Source organism: Apiotrichum porosum (assembly GCF_003942205.1).
Source record: "Apiotrichum porosum strain DSM 27194 chromosome Unknown scaffold_9, whole genome shotgun sequence".
In the NCBI taxonomy this organism is placed as follows: domain Eukaryota; kingdom Fungi; phylum Basidiomycota; class Tremellomycetes; order Trichosporonales; family Trichosporonaceae; genus Apiotrichum; species Apiotrichum porosum.
Window position 1 is genome coordinate 777,493 of NW_021167116.1, and position 12,718 is coordinate 790,210.

At 61.8% G+C, this 12,718-nt stretch overlaps 5 protein-coding genes across 5 annotated transcripts; 2 read left to right on the plus strand and 3 right to left on the minus strand.

Annotated features, from left to right (window-relative positions):
• Positions 1–1,283: 1,283 nt before the first annotated feature.
• Positions 1,284–1,767, plus strand: EHS24_009533 (uncharacterized protein; the record flags this gene model as incomplete). The annotated part of the gene is made up of 2 exons (XM_028624811.1): positions 1,284–1,547; positions 1,681–1,767. 2 exons carry the CDS (start codon positions 1,284–1,286, stop codon positions 1,765–1,767), a joined length of 351 nt encoding a protein of 116 aa, XP_028474979.1.
• A 1,215-nt stretch (positions 1,768–2,982) lies between these two features.
• EHS24_009534 (uncharacterized protein) lies at positions 2,983–5,230 on the minus strand (the record flags this gene model as incomplete). The annotated part of the gene is made up of 6 exons (XM_028624812.1): positions 2,983–3,187; positions 3,255–3,404; positions 3,460–4,184; positions 4,228–4,394; positions 4,443–4,496; positions 4,576–5,230. The coding sequence occupies 6 exons, from the start codon at positions 5,228–5,230 to the stop codon at positions 2,983–2,985; spliced, it is 1,956 nt and encodes a 651-aa protein (XP_028474980.1).
• Positions 5,231–6,373: 1,143 nt separating this feature from the next.
• TFB4 (RNA polymerase II transcription factor B subunit 4) lies at positions 6,374–8,024 on the minus strand (the record flags this gene model as incomplete). Its single annotated transcript, XM_028624813.1, has 8 exons — positions 6,374–6,605; positions 6,668–6,704; positions 6,743–6,881; positions 6,918–7,127; positions 7,170–7,408; positions 7,447–7,488; positions 7,525–7,688; positions 7,729–8,024. 8 exons carry the CDS (start codon positions 8,022–8,024, stop codon positions 6,374–6,376), a joined length of 1,359 nt encoding a protein of 452 aa, XP_028474981.1.
• A 302-nt stretch (positions 8,025–8,326) lies between these two features.
• UTP4 (U3 small nucleolar RNA-associated protein) lies at positions 8,327–11,269 on the plus strand (the record flags this gene model as incomplete). Its single annotated transcript, XM_028624814.1, has 4 exons — positions 8,327–8,596; positions 8,679–9,304; positions 9,359–10,307; positions 10,367–11,269. 4 exons carry the CDS (start codon positions 8,327–8,329, stop codon positions 11,267–11,269), a joined length of 2,748 nt encoding a protein of 915 aa, XP_028474982.1.
• A 116-nt stretch (positions 11,270–11,385) lies between these two features.
• EHS24_009537 (uncharacterized protein) lies at positions 11,386–12,090 on the minus strand (the record flags this gene model as incomplete). Its single annotated transcript, XM_028624815.1, has 1 exon — positions 11,386–12,090. One exon carries the CDS (start codon positions 12,088–12,090, stop codon positions 11,386–11,388), a length of 705 nt encoding a protein of 234 aa, XP_028474983.1.
• Between the last annotated feature and the right edge of the window lie 628 nt (positions 12,091–12,718).

Sequence of the window (12,718 nt, forward strand, 5' to 3'; positions counted from 1 at the left end):
AAACCCCGAACTTTGTTGGGCGCGTCTTTTGCCGCCATCGGTCTCGGATCCACCTCTCGGCCAGCCGCGCCAGTCAGGCGGCAGCGTCAAGTCACGTGACCTCCACCCACAAGCCCTTCGGCGAGGCGGTCCATCGTCATGCGCTCTCTCGCCGAAGGGCAGTGACAAGGCGGCGGCCGAGACGGCAACGCATGCGTCTGTAGAGGACACCAAGCCCCACATCCAAGGTCCACCAAGCATCGTTTGCGAAGGGTCTGTGATCCGTGGGGGCAGTGATATCGTCGTCATGAACGTCTGGCGCCGATCAAGAATGGGAGTCTCCAAACCAGATTTGGGCGAGGCCAGCGCGGCAGCGGTCCACACGCCCATACTACTCGTCTCTCTCACGTGCACCCCTCCACTCTTGCCACCAGCCCATCCCATTATCCCAGCAACGTACAACCAGACACCATATCATCATGGGAGGCAGTGGAGAGAGGAGAGGGGAGAGCGTGACAGCTGCGATCCAGTCCGGTTGAACACAACCAGCGAGCGCCGCCAAAAGTGGTGCCGCTAGTCCGACATGTGGCACCAACGCCTTCCGCCCAGTTCTGCTTTGACTGATTTTGCTGGCGAGATATACAGTCACCGTCAACAAATTTCGTGACGGCGCTGTAGCATGGGCACCACATCACCAGACGAGTGACGAGAGTGTTGTTGTGTTTTGATGAAGCGGAGAGGTGCAAGTGGGAGCATGGAATCAAGCCAGACCACGCTGATCCGCTGATCCGCTGAGGCCTATCGAGGCATCTGGGTCACACGCGCCCCGCGCGCTTGCTCTTGTTGACTCCACCCCCGTTGGTCCTTGTCTTGCTTCCGACCATTTCTTTCTCCCGCCTGTGCCGTTGAACAGCCATCCTCGCCTCTTCCCCCAACACCTGTGTCCTCCCTCGTGTGAGTTTCCTTCATGCCTTCTGCTGGCGCGGTTCTGACCGCCGCTGCAGCTCGCTCGTTTTCTCCTTGGAAACACCCCCTTCTCTGAGTGTTTCCAGGGTAGCAGAGGTTACACACTTCACCCACTTGCCGCCGCCCGCGCGACCACCTCGTCAACGAAGCCCCCGAACCAGACCGGCACAACCCAACCATGGACATTCGGAATCGCGAGCGTGCCTACCTTGTGTCGCCCGCGGTGACAATGAACAAAAAAAAAGACGCGCAAGTGGGCAGTTGGGGCCAGGACACCAGTACGCCCAACAGGAAGGCTTACCTGGTCGACTTCGTCCTCGCCCAAAAGATTGTCCCCCATGGGTGCTTACCTCTTTTGGGCGAGCAGCTCTTCCGGCCCCGCGCGTCGCCAGTCGGTCCACTTTAACGAGCCCATGCCGCCCTATCGTCGCTCCGCCCGCATTTCCAACGTCTCCAACGTCGCGCCGCAAATCATGACGTCTTCTCCGGCGACCCACAAGCTCTCCCTCTCGGCATCGGCAGTTCACAACATGTGTAAGAGCCTGAAGGCATCGCTTCTGCAGAACATGGAGGGTGCCGTCGACGCGGACATCGAGAAGTCCGTTTTTCCACCATTGGTTCTGCCAAGACTTCCGACATCGAGGGTCACGCCGTCGTCCCCGAGAGGTCGTCATGAAGGCCGTCAAGTCGAAACCCCTTTTTAAGAACCCATTCGCCAAGCTTAAGCCTGCACAGCTGAAGCCTGTTCCCGAGGGATCCACGACGTCGAGCATCCTCTGCACGCCGTTCAACGCCGGCATGGCGTGCCGCAGCCTGGTATAAAATCCGCACGGCCGCTGTCTTTACCGCCATGTCTGTGTCAACTGCGATGCTCACCACGCCGCTCGTGTGTGCCCCGACGAGGACCTAGGACCACACACTCGTCCCTTGGTAGGAAACCGCAGCACACCCCGCTGGACCGTTGTAAATAACATAACGGTCACATACGTTTCCAACACTCGATGCCTCCTCTTTTTCACCTACTTCACCCGGAAATCGCTTCTGCTCCTCCCTCTTCGGTCACGGACGTCTCCATCACCGGACGCCTCCTCTTCTACCTACTTCACCCCCAGAGCGCTTCTGCTCCTCCGTTTCGTTCACTTAAAACCCATATTTTTTGTCTTTTGGCGTCCCCAGGTCCACCTGGCACCTGGGCTCGTAGACACCTCTTCGTATGTGCTTGTTTTTTGCCGTTCTCAGCGCCACCCCTTCACCCTTTTTTTTTTTAAAAAAAAAAATGCATCGCCATTTGTTTGTTCTTTGGTACTGCACTTCTGCCCAAACTTGCGCAACGAAATCTGGACTGGACTGGACGGCTGTGGGTTTCTGCGTTTCCTTGCGCGCCTGCGACGATGCGCCGTGATTTGTCGGTATGTACTCAGGAAATGTCAGCAGCGAACGCGATGCCCCCACCTCGAAACCCATACAAGTGTTCCCGGCTCGGTACTCATTCATGTACATACAACAGACCGTCCACGCACCAACGGACTACTGGCCCCCTTTTTCCTTTGACCCGGGCACTGGTGGGCAGCTAGCTGCTGGTTGGTTTGAGCTCAACAGCTCCCCGGGGGTTGCCAGCGCCCACTCCCACTATCCACGATGGCGTCTCGACGCGGGCCCAACAAACTTGGCCAAGGGTCTGGATCTGGATGTCCTCCATGACCGCGACAGGTTTGATCAGACGGACTGGTTCAATGTTCTTTACGTACAGCGTTGATCCAGCAGTTCTGCAACTACATACACATTTTGTGGAGGTCCAAACACCGCAGCCACCAAAAAAAAAAACGTTGCCATAAACCAATGTTGATCCCCCATCAACGTGCAACCAGATGCGCGCGAAATGAACCATGCATGGAGACGAGAACAACTGAACCGGCGTGCACGCCGGGCCGCAGAGGCGACAAGGACAACTAAGTGAGGGAGGGAGGGAGGGAGTTATTGAGAGTGGTTTATGTGGAAAGTTGAAACAGGCTTGGGGGGCCGGACGTCACGTCCCCACTAGTGCACGAGGTCCTCCCAGTTACGGCCCTTTGTCTCCTTGACCGTCTCCTCTGTGACCTTCTTCTTGGAGAAGTATCCGGCCTGGATCTTGGCGTCAATCTCGACACGGCCGTCGGCCGGGATGAGCTCGTCTGGGATCTCGTATCGGTTCTGGACGGTGATGCCGCTGCCGACGATCGAGTCGTACTTCATGTCGGACATGCTGGGTGAAATGGTTAGCACCTTCGTTCTATAACAGTGTTGGTCGTCCCGGGGTACTGGGTACTCACGAGATGAGGTTGGTGATGTGCGTGATGCCCAGCCAGTGCAGCACGTCGGGCATGAGGGCCTGGTGGCGCGCGTCCTTGACTCCCGCGACACACGACGTGTTGTTGAAGTACTCGGCCGCGGTATCTCCGCCGCGCTTGCGACGGTTGTAGCTGAAGAAACTTGTCAGCAGGTGGAAAGAAGGCCTAGGAGGTTAAAGACACCTACACCATGTATTTTGTCACCTCGCCGAGCGCGCGGCCCTCCTTCTGGAAGTAGACCACGACTCCCACACCGCCGCGCTGGGCGGCCTTGATGGCCTCGGAGATACCAAAGATGAGGTATGGCCGGCAAGTACAGATATCCGAGCCAAACACGTCCGAGCCAGAGCACGAGTCGTGCGGGCGGCAGGTGACCTCGGTGTTGGGGTCGGACAGCCTGGCGGGGTCGCCGACAATGTACACGGTCATGCCGCCAATGGGGGGGAGGAAGATCTTAATGTCCGGACGCGTGAGGAGCTCGGGGTACATGCCGCCCGTGTCCTCAAACAGCGCACGGCGCAGCGTGCTCTCGTCAATACCCAGACGGGCAGCCACGCCGGGGAGGTACCACACGGGGTCGATGGCGGCCTTGTATGTGTTGATCTCGACACCTTGGTCGACGCCCGGGAACGCGGCCAGCTCGGGCGACTTGATGACAATCTCGCCGTCAATGGGGAACTCGCCCTTGCGCGCGAGCACGTCCAGCTCCTCAATCTTGATGTGTGCCTTTGTCTGGGCAATGGTCGGGCGCACGTCCAGACCAGCCAAGTACTCGGGTCCCCAAATCTCCTGCGACATGGCACCCCAAGGGTCAAACGACACAATCTTGAGGTCCTTGGCGTTCAGGTTGGCAGGGGAGGCGCCAGTGCCGTCGCCAAACCATCCGGGGCGAGGGGGCAGCACGAAGGGGGGCTGTACAAGTCAGCATGGGTCTGTGCCCAGATTTGTCACCCACGTGAGTGTTGGTGAGGTCGGGACGCCAGTCGGGACGAAGCTGGCCCATGGCGATGGAGAGGGCACGGTAGATGCTGTAGCTACCGGCGTGGGCGCCGATCGAGTTACGGATGGTGAGGTTCTTTGCGATACGGCTGCACACCACGGGTCCACGGTCGCGGGCATCGGCTATACAGTGTCAGTCAACCCACCTCTCTACCTTCTGTCTTCACTCACGGCCAGCACCCCACGATACGGGGACGGGGTCGATACCAGCCTGGCCAGGGTATGCTGTGCGGGGTTAGTCTGCAAAACACAGGGAAAGCGCAGTCCGGGGGAGCCCACCAGCTCCACACCTTGTTGCACTCACTGGTCAGCACCACACGCGATGGGTACAGGCCCTTCTTGGCCGGCGTGGCGTCACCAGACGCAGCGCTGGCATCCGACTTGCGGTGCACGTGTCCGTTGGTCGACGAGCTGCTGCCGTTGACACCCTTGCCCGTGCCGTTGACGACGGGGGTGCTGCGCGATCCCGAACCAGAGCCAGAGCCATTGGCCTGGGCAGCGGCGAGTCCGAGCGCAATGCCGCTGGGACCCGACGTGGACGAGAACGAGGTTCCCCCAAAGGGGGTGTGGGGCGGGGGAGGCGACGTGCCGAGGCTCGAGGCGAGACGGAGGGCCTCGACGCCGCCGCCGCGTGGGGACGGGGAGGCGATGGCCCACGGTCCAGCGGGACCGCAGGGAATGTTGTCGATGCCGGATTGCAAGGGCGAGGGAGGGATGGAGGAGGTGCGCTGCTGCTGGGCGGCAATCGACTCTACCTGGGAGGAGGTGTCAACAACGTGCGATGGGGAGATTTGGGCGAGATGGTGGATGGATGGATATACATGCAGACGTCCGCTTATCTGTAGAGGCACGAGGCGTGGGGCGTGGGGCAGGTAGATCAGACGTACCTGTGCAGCGAGCTTCTCGTGTTTGGCGTCGAGCCCGCGAAGGAGCTCGAGGATGGCAGCAAGGTCGGCCATTTCGGGTGGCAACTTGCGGTGTTGTTGTTGTGGTGTGTGTGTGGGATGGGATATAGTGTTGCTCCGTTGTGTCTCTCCGGAGGGGTAGGGGGCTATGAAGGGAGGAGAGAGAAGAGAAAGAGAAAGAGAGAGAGAGAGGGGATACACGAGTCCAGAGACTGGCTTATATAGCGCTCGCTGGACGACGGGGGAGACGATGTATGGGGGGCAGATGTATGTCGTCGTCCGTTGTGATCGGAGACGGCCCACCCCCACCCGCCCCGGGGGATCCGCCACCCAGGAGGGTGTGTCACAGCCACCCGTCACACTGCCAGGAACAAGCCGCCGATAACGTCTCACCCATCGGACATTCCCGTCACTGTATACACACTCCCCCCCGGCCTATCAGCATTCCCCCGCCACATCAGGCCATCAGCTCCCACAGATAGATAGATAGATAGCACAGGCAGGCCACAGTATCCATCGTGGGTCTGTCTCATGCTCACGATACCCCCGATGCTACACAGTTCACAGAAAGCGGACAGTCTCACCATCTCACGTCGGCCCGTCGCGTCTCACCTGACGTCGTCGCTGCCCCCGCTCCGCCCACTCAATTCCACGCCGCAAACGCCCCCCCTAGCTCCTAGACCCCCCCGCGCACAATCGGCACGTGCAGCAACCCCCCCGCAAGCAACGTGCAAGCACACGTCGCGAGGCCGGCAGGCGCGCGGGCAACTCGCCGAGTCGACTTGTTAACGACATGCACAGCCGAGCTGGGCGCGCGCGGGGGGTCGGATTGGACGCGCTGGTAGCACACTCCGGTACCCTGCGTCTAATGGTCGGTCCAATATCCCTTGCTCACACAATCTCCACACACACACACACGCAGACAGATTCGTACACATGGTCATCATCATGCACTGCCCACCATGTCCTAACCCACAATCGTGGGCACGCCCTGCGCGCGTACACGTCGGTCGCGTGTATCGCGCCGCGCCAGCCAGCACGGCCCGGTGGACACGGGAGGGAACGGAGCTACCAGCGCGGGGGACGGGGGTGGGTCTACAAAAGTCGCGATAAGCGCCAGCGCCCAGCGCCCAGCCGAGCGCGCTCCCGTGCTCGTTATACATCCACATGTCGTCCGCGCGCCTCGCTCGCCTATCTCTAGTCAATGACGATCACCTCCGGCTCGCCATTCCCCGATGCGACCGGTGCGTGTCCCGGAGCAGACGCAGACGCAGACGCAGACGAGCCGCCCGCGCCGCCGTTGGCAGCTGCAGCTGGCGGCTTGGGCTTGGTGAGGCGCGGCGGCGGGACCGTGGCAGGGACAGGGATAGGCTCCACGTTGGCCACGAGCTGCTTGAGAGTCGCAAGGGCCTTGACTGGGAAACGGGTTCTGCAAAACGTCAGTGGTCATGTCCATGTTCATGTGGTCGTGGGGAAATGGGTTGTACGCACCCGCACATCTTGCACAGGGGCTTGGCTTCACAGAAAACTGCTGGGTCAGCGTGGCAGGCCCCTTGCGTTACCCACTGCTCAAGCACACGCTGCACACAAAGCCGACGTCGACGACATCATGGTGGCAGAAACACACGGCGCGGAAGTCGACCGCATCCTGTGGAGGGAGGGTGAAGGGGTGGAGGCGGAGCGACGCTGGTGGGAGGTAGATGGACTGGGGTCAGCTAAGGTCAAACAAGTTCAAGCTTACGTGGAGATACTGCAAGAGGCCACCACGACCATTCCACCGCCAGTAGATTCCCTTTGTGAGGTAGGCGGCCTGCTGGAGGAAGATGGGCGGTGCCGTCTTGGTGCTCTCGGGTGGGAGGGTGAGAACGTCGATGGGGATTTTCTGTCCGTCAGAACAAAGTTGTTGGCTACCAGGTGGCCATGTCCAGGCCAGTTTCCTGTCCCCGTGAAACTACACTGCACTGGGAACAGCACACTGGAGGATTCCACTCACCGCCTTCTGTGCGGCGAACACACAGTTCATGAGGCCCACATAGCCCCTTTGGCCGCCACTTCCACCAGACGCCTTGGCCGTCTTGCCGCTGTCTGCAGCCGCGTCCTCGGCTCCTCCAGGCGTGGCATTCAAAACAAGAATACGCGACTCGAGCGCCTCGGGGTTGGACGTTTGTGTGCCATTGGTGTCGGCAGTGAGCGAGGACGCCGCCGCCTCGGGTGGTCGCCTGCGGTTGATGTCTAATGGGTCAGGTCGTAGTCCGTGTGTTTTAACCCACAGCACAGCGCCTTTGTCAAGGCAGAAACAAGAGATGGAGGGTCTGTTGTCAGCTCCGGCCTACGAACGGACAGCTCACCATTGAGGCCACTGCCGCCGGCCGCTTCCAAACGCTGCTCCTCCTCCGCTACTGCTGCCTTTAGCCTTGCTTCAAACTGCGAGTCGAGGAGCTGGAAGGGACGGTAGATGTTGGGGTTGGGGCGCGAAGGACCAGCCTCGGTCGGGGGTGGGTACAGGAGGGCACTGTTGTCAGCTAATACGAGAGCCACTTGGCTAAACTCACGCCTTCCCTGCCGTCGCACCGTACACGACCACCTCGTTGCCCCATCTGCTGGCGAGGTGTGCATTGAGAAAGACCATAAGGATGGTCACAAACTCCTCGAGCGAAATGGGCGATATGGGGGCCTTCTCCTTCTCCTTGTCGGCATGGGTGTGGACAGGCTCTGGTCCTGGCGCGAGGCTGGAGAGCAGCGACCATGCGAGCGGGTGCAGGTCGATGATGGCGATGAGAAGTGCTGGCGGCGATGCCGCTGGCCATGGACGCGACTGCGCCACTGGGGCGGGCGGCTGCGGTGCCATGTCAGGAGCACGAGTAGGTGTCTAGCGCGAGCGACTTGGTTGTTGTATGAAGGACCCAACGCGATCCAACAGGTCGTACTGGATCACCAAAACGCACCCACAGCTGCACAAGCTGATGTCACTCGAGACATTTATTGCGTGTCATATTCCGCCACCCGGAGGCAATTGTTATCACTCCACTTGTGGCCCAGGACCGACCGGCCAGGAATTTTGGATGGTGAGCGCTCTTGCATGCAGCATTGAAGTGCATTTAGGCATCGAGCAACACCAACACCGCGTGCTCGACACACCACTTGCCCAGCATGCCCGCTCCAACACACGCGCCTACCCTCCCCCTCCACCGCATCCGCTTCTTTGACCACACCCCTTCCCCCATCACCGCCCTCGCCTTTGCGCCCCTCCCGCTCCCCCTCGCGCGCGATCCCTCCACTGCCGCAACTGTCGCCAAGGGCAAGGCCCGTGAGGGCACCGAGCTCGGCGCTCTTGTTGTCGCTCGTGACAATGGCGAGGTAGAGGTCTGGGAGTATGTCTCGGCCGAGCAAGGTGGCATGGGCAACTGGGTGCTCGAGAAGGTAAGTCGTGATCCCCACCCAGACTGGGGTTTGCCACATGTGTTTTGGTGTCGTGAGTTCCTATGCTCACATCCCCCCCAAGACCCTCCCGCCCACCCTCACCCACCCGACCATCTCGGTCATGTCGCTCGTGATCCGTGACGTTGAAAACTTCCACACCAAGCCCTACAACGTTCCCCGTGTGTCCGACCTGCGCCTGTTCACTGCCGGCTCGGACAGCACCGAGCTCACCGAGCGCTGTCTCGAGACTGGCCGTGTCCTGCAGACCTACCCGATCCCCTCGCCGCCCCTCTGGTCCATGAGCGTGTCGCCGACGCAGGAGCTGCTCTGCCTGACCACCAACTCGCCTCACCTCCACTTTGTCTCCATTACCCCTCCGTTTGGCCCCAACGTCGCTCCTCTCGAGGGTGCCCCGGCCCACCTGTTGCGTTCGGACGCGCTTCCCTCGCGCACCCGCACCGTGTCGGTCGCCTGGGGTGTGCCAAAGCTCGTTCAGGAGGAGACCGGCGAGTGGGCGTGGCGCGACACCTACCTCGTCACCGGTAACTCGGACTCGTCGTTCCGCCGCTGGGAGCTGCCCGCACCGTCGACGGCCGGTACCCCCCTGGGCCGTGTTACGCTCAAGGGCCGTGCCGTTGTGGAGAAGGTTGCCAAGGGCAAGAAGGGTGGCCACAAGGGCACTATCGTGTGGGGTGTTGGCGTCTTGCCGTGAGTTAGCTATGGGCTTCTTTGCATTGTCGCTTTAGCTGACCAAAACAACAGTGACGGCACAATCGTCACCTCGGACTCTTTGGGAAGCGTGACGTTCTGGGACCCATCAACGATGGCCCAGAGGCAATCGTTCCGCTCGCACAAGGCCGACGGCATGTGCATGGCCATTGGCCCCGGTGGCAGGACAGTGTTCACGTCGGGCCCCGACCAGCGTGTCTGCCAGTTCACTGCTCTGCCGCAGGCCAACGGCCCCGCCCAGTGGGCTCTGACTGCCACCAAGCGTATCCACACCCACGACGTTCGCGCCCTCGCCGTGTTCCCCACCTACGTCCCCGTCCCCGCCTCGCACCCGCTTTCGCCAGCACCGCTCAACCCCGGCCTGGCCCCGATCCTCGCCTCGGGCGGTTGGGACATGACCCCGGCGCTCACCCCGGCTGCTGCCCCCGAGCTTCTTGCTGAGAAGCTCCGTAACCCTCTCGGCAAGGACAAGCAGAACTCGCGCGTGGTGTTTGAGGAGGCCTACTCGCGCAAGCTGCCCATGTGCGGCGGTGGTCGCGGCCAGGGCCGTCTCGCAGTGTCGCGCGGTGGCCGTCTCGTTGTTGGCCGCAAGGACCGCAGTGTCGGCATCTGGCGTGTCCTCGATGACGACCAGGGATGGGAGAAGGTGCTCGAGATGGACCTCAAGCTTCGCACCAACCTCATTTCGTCGGCCGTCTCGCCGGATGGCCAGTGGCTTGCCGTGTCGGACCTGTACGAGACCAAGCTGTTCCACCTCGCCACCATGCCCTCGGGTGCACTCCGTCCCGTGCGTGTGCGCGACTTTGTTACCGACCTCGCCTCGTCCCCTGCCCTCGAGCACCTTGCCCTTGCCCAGCGCGGCTGCGGTGCCTCGTCGCTCCTCTTCACTCCCGACTCGGGCCGCCTCGTCCTCGCTCTGGCCGCTACCGCCAACGTTGTCGTTGCCGAGCTGCCCAACGAGGACCGCGGCGGTGTCGCCGTCGTCCGCTGCTTTGCGCCCAGCACTCCCTGGTTGGCGGTCGCTCCGTCGTCCCTGCAAAGGGCGGCAGGCGTAGGAGGCGCCGCGGCGGCAAGGCTGCCGAGGTTGACGAGGACGTCTCGATGGGCGAGGACAGCGACAACTCGGACTCGGACTCGGACTCGGACGACGAGACCCCCTCCGGCCCAGCCCCCTGGGTCACCGGTATGGCCGCGAGCGAGGATGGACAGTGGCTTTCCACCTCGGACCTGGGTGGCAAGGTGACCATCTTCAACCTCGACACTCTCCAGCTCCACGCCCTACTCCCTACTCTCCCCACTGCTCCCGTCGCATTGGCATTCACGCCCACGCACCCGCTTCTCCTGCTCGTGCACCCCAACAACAGCATCCAGTTCTACCACCTCGATGCTCGCCGCCTCGTCACCCCCACCCAGCAGGTGTCGGTGCTCAACTCGAGGCTCCGTGGCCTGCACGCCGCCGTCGAGGGTGCCGCCTTTGAGCCTACGCGCAGTGCGCCCAAGGCCTCCAAGCTCGTCCTCTTCGCGCACGACTGGCTCGCCACGGCCCGCCTGGACCTCGACCTCGTCGCCCGTGCCGCCGGTGCTCGCCGCGGCTCGACCGGCTCGGTCGCGTCCGCCGACGCCGCCGCCCCGGCCATGTCGTCCAAGAGCCTGCGCAGGAAACGCGCCCGTGAGGCTCGCGAGCAGCTCGAGGTCTTTGCCGCATCGTCTCCGGCGTCGTCGGACGGCCCCGCCTCGCCGACCGCCTCGCTTGCCCGCGCGGTCCTCACCCCCAGCTCGGCCAACGACCCCGAGTTTGTCAAGATTGCCACGGACCGCTTCCGTGCTGTCGTCGCCGTCGACTGGCTCGCCGAGGGCGAGCTCATGCTTGCCGAGAGGCCCTATGCCGACTTTGTGGGCGAGCTCCCGCCCGCGTTCTGGACGGGTACTTATGGACGTAGCTAGAGAGCCTAGATAGGGATTCGTCATATCATTTTGCATACCATTTTCCAGTTGACAACAGATGAGGTGCAGGTTTGTGCAGTTTGCGCGACAGACATCGTTCTCCCGGCACTCGAATCCTAAAAGTCCAGATACTGCTCCTCCCAAGGCTTGATACCGTCCGCGAGCTCGCTCTCGATGCCTTCCTTGTCGTTCAACACCTTCCACGACGGCCGAGACCGCATCAGGCTCTTGTATGTTTGCAGGTTGGGATACGTGCCCGCCAGCCGGTCCACGAACGCATCCCAGCTGAGGGTGGCCGCGAAGAGAAAGTCGACGGCCGTGGGTCCCTCGTCAGCCGTGGACACGAGGTATCCGCCCTCCTTGACCTGCGCGTCGAGCTGTTCAAACACGCCCTTGATGCGCTGGAGCGCCAGCAGGCGGATACCGTGCGCGACTATGCCGTCTGTCTGGTCCTTTTCCGCATAGAACCAGTCGCGGAACGCAGGCAGGAGCGTGTTGGCGACAAACACGAGCGTCTCGAGGAACCGCGCACGCAGCGGCGAGTCGCGCGCGGGCTCGAAGTGTGCGGCCGGGTGCCGTTCAGCGAGGACGAGCACACACGCCGTCGACTCTGGCACGGGCGTGTGCCCGTCCACGATCAGTGTCGGCACGCGCCCGCGCGGGTTGAGCGCGAGGTACGTGGCGTCCCTCTGCGCGCGCGTGGTAAAGTTGACGTCGACAAAGTCGTACGTGACGCCCGAGGCTGCGGCGAGCTCGATGAGGAGCCAGTGCGTCGACGTGCTGGCCGTGTTGGCAAAGCCGTAGAGGGTGTAGTCGGGCATTGGTGTGGGCACAAGTCGCAAGCAGCAAGCAGCAAGCAGGCGGGATCGGCAAATCGCGAGGCACGCCACGGTGATCCAGCGTGATCCAGCGATATCCAGACGTGCGTTTTGGGATTATCTGTGGTTCGAGAGCCCGTCGCAATGGTCGCGTGTCTGTGGGGGGGTGCTCTTGAGCGTTCTTGGCGGAAGTGAGGGTCCCCCCCCGAGTTTTCGAATATCCATGAATTAGGAGGACATCGGCCTCTACTTTGACCTGCAGAGCGGTCTGTGCGCCGGTGCCCCACAGCCTGGGTTGCCGCTAGCCAGCTAAACGAGACACCGTCTCCCCATTCCAGGTGCCGAGCCGAGGCCTCCCACCGTAGGCCGACCGTCCATGTGCGGGCCGCCGCACGCCAGTGGCCGAGTGGGAAAATCGAAAATGCCTGCTCACATTTGTTTTCCCATTTTGGACGGTGGCCGTTACCCTTTCGCCTAGACTTGTCCTCTTCGCCCATTGCCCATTCCCCTCGAGCAGCCAGTGTCCTTGGTGTCTTATAATCATCCCCAGAGAAAAAAAAAAACAGAGAGTGGACACCCACCTCCAAGCCGTTTTCATCGCCTGTTATCTGCCAACCTAACCGCTTATCTT